This window comes from Anneissia japonica, unplaced genomic scaffold, assembly GCF_011630105.1.
Source record: "Anneissia japonica isolate Jap-2015-1 unplaced genomic scaffold, ASM1163010v1 scaffold560_len657749_cov147, whole genome shotgun sequence".
Lineage (NCBI taxonomy): Eukaryota > Metazoa > Echinodermata > Crinoidea > Comatulida > Comatulidae > Anneissia > Anneissia japonica.
In genome coordinates, this window is record NW_022754288.1 from 504747 (window position 1) to 507363 (window position 2617).

Genomic DNA, 2617 nt, shown 5'->3' on the forward strand with positions numbered 1-2617 from the left:
CTTAGAGAAGGCGTTTGGACATAAGACATAATTATACTCCGCGGTGTCATTATTATGACAATAATAAGCAAGTTTGTTAAGTTTTTTCACTCGAGCCGCACAACATACAAATTTTAACAACTAATGAATGCTGGGGATAGAAAAAAATATATGTAAGATTAAATAATGACGTCTATTATTTGTGATGATTATCATTCTTAGCTCTATTATTATTTTTAATGCTATTGTTCTTACCATCATCATTTTCATGATTACCATAATAATAATAATAATAATAATGGTAATAATAGTAAATTATTATTATTATTATTCTTATTAGCATTATTAATAACATATTATGTTTTATAGGAGCATCAATCCCCAGATTTATGATTGCATTAGTGGTTGTTCTTTCCATCATCATCTTCCTGAATTCCTTGGTGTTTTGCCTATGCTACAGGTATTGTTTTAATTATTGTAAAAATTAGGTATTTATTATTCAGAGGAAACGCTTATATTTATAAATCTAGCCGTTTAACATGGTGTTTCTCCATTTTCCTCTACATTTTTTTTTATTCATCTATTCGTTCGATTTATTTTTGGTCGATTGTAGGTAATTGTTTGATTTTGTGGGCTTTTTCTGTATAATTTTAATATTTATTAAGTTATTTATGTTTTCTTCTTTTCCAATGTTTAATGTACAAATGTTAGGACAATAATGCTTCATGATAAGCTAATAAAAGAAATAATATACTTTTAATTTCAAATTTCATTTCATTTATTTATTAGACCAATACACATTTACAAAAGGTACAATACAACAAAAATTCTGGTCAGGGGCAGCTTAAGCAAAATTTTACTATAACTCATTGAGATTCAGCCATTAATAAATATAAACATAAAAAAGCATTTAAATACAATACAGTAAATAGCATATATAGCCTATCATAATTCAAAAATTCAAACTTGCTCTTAGTATGTAATAACTGATATATAATTTTATGTAAAGGGAAAATTACCGAAATTATTTTAAAGATCACTTATTTATAAAGAAAAAAACAACAAAAAATAAATAAAAAATTAAAAAAACAAAACAGGTAGTTCATATAAACTTAACGGTATAATAATAAAGCAACAATAAGTATTATGTTACAGTTAAACAATGTAGATACACTAATTAATAAATATATAAGGTCAGTAAAATGTAGAATTTAGAAATCCTGGTCAAAGAAAAAGTTATGAATGTCCATGAGAGAGTTGGGAAGAGATTTAAGTACTATAGAGTTCCTCACAATGTAGAAAGGTTGCATTGTCTGTGTGTCTGGAGTTGTTGATATTTATGATATGGTTGCCAATTTTAATATTATGTGTATATGAACTTGCTTGAATATCTATTTCATTTAACATTCATTCCACTTATTTAATATTTTTCGGCTATTTTATTCGTTTGTTCTTTTGTATATTCACTCACATTCATTCGTTCATTCATTTATTTGTTCGTCCGTCCGTCATTCCGCCTGTCATTTCTTATTCATTCCTTTATTCATCTATGCATCACCTACCGACCGACCGATGATCGACCGACAACCAACCAACCAACCAATTAATCTTTTAAAAAAAATCATTTGAAAGAAATACATCTAATACAACTGATAAACTATTCCAGATGCAACCACTCAAATGGGAATAATACACATAAATGTGAAGTCCAGGATGATAATCTGGCAACAAAAACCCGAGTAGTTGAAGAAGCAACTGAACAACCGAATAACTATACCACCATCGCCATACAGCATGAGGATCAATATGAGGTCATCCGAACAAAGACTCAAGACACGTATGATTGTACAATTCAACAGACCAGTGGACACGAGGTAACTCATGCAGAAGAAAAGATTGGAGTTACCAAAAACAAAAAGGAGCCTTATGAAATCCCTTTGAAAAGTATGGGACAGAAATCTGACGAAGTTATTAATGATATTCCTCAATATACCAACATAAAATAGTCACTATCTGTCATGTCCGATACGTGTTTAAAAGCAGGGCCTACCTGAATGTCTACCTTTTGCAGTGTATTTTAAAATGTATACTAATGGACAACACCGAGAAGTAGATCATGTCATGGGTTCCTCTCTTCCTAGATTTGGTAAGTCCTAGGACAACAATATATAACTGGTTTGTATAAACATTTTAGTAATAAAAATATTTAAAATGATAATAATTAGAATGAAGTAGATGCTTCAAAATATAGTTTCATCGTTATGTTAACTGAAGTTATATAATTATTTTATCGTTAAGATCTGCCTATTTATAGTTATTTTGGTTCTTTTGATTTCAAAATTTGAAACGTAAAGTTAAATGATGTATCTTGTAAAGAAATTATAATACATACTCCAAGTATTGAAATGCACGCCATCGTGGTGCCTTTAAATATTTTGACATTAATAATGTTAAAAGCATTTGATTGTTTTGTATTTGTCGTTTTCCTTATCTTGACTGTTTTTTGTTTCCATTCTGTAAGTTACGGGCTCCCAGCTGTTGGATGCAAATATAAAAATAAAATAAAATAACAATAAATGTCATTATTATTATTTTTATTATTAATATTATTATTACCATAATAATAGTAATTTAATTA

General features: G+C 28.3%; 1 protein-coding gene across 1 annotated transcript in view; it reads left to right on the plus strand.

The window, feature by feature from the left end:
• LOC117123162 (neogenin-like) overlaps positions 1 to 2572 on the plus strand; it is a 7213-nt gene extending 4641 nt beyond the window's left edge. The window contains exons 8-9 of the mRNA XM_033269013.1: positions 349 to 439; positions 1646 to 2572. Coding sequence (XP_033124904.1) covers positions 349 to 439; positions 1646 to 1985 — 431 coding nt within the window. The 3' untranslated portion in view covers positions 1986 to 2572. The remainder of the gene's footprint in view (positions 1 to 348; positions 440 to 1645) is intronic.
• Positions 2573 to 2617: the final 45 nt, after the last annotated feature.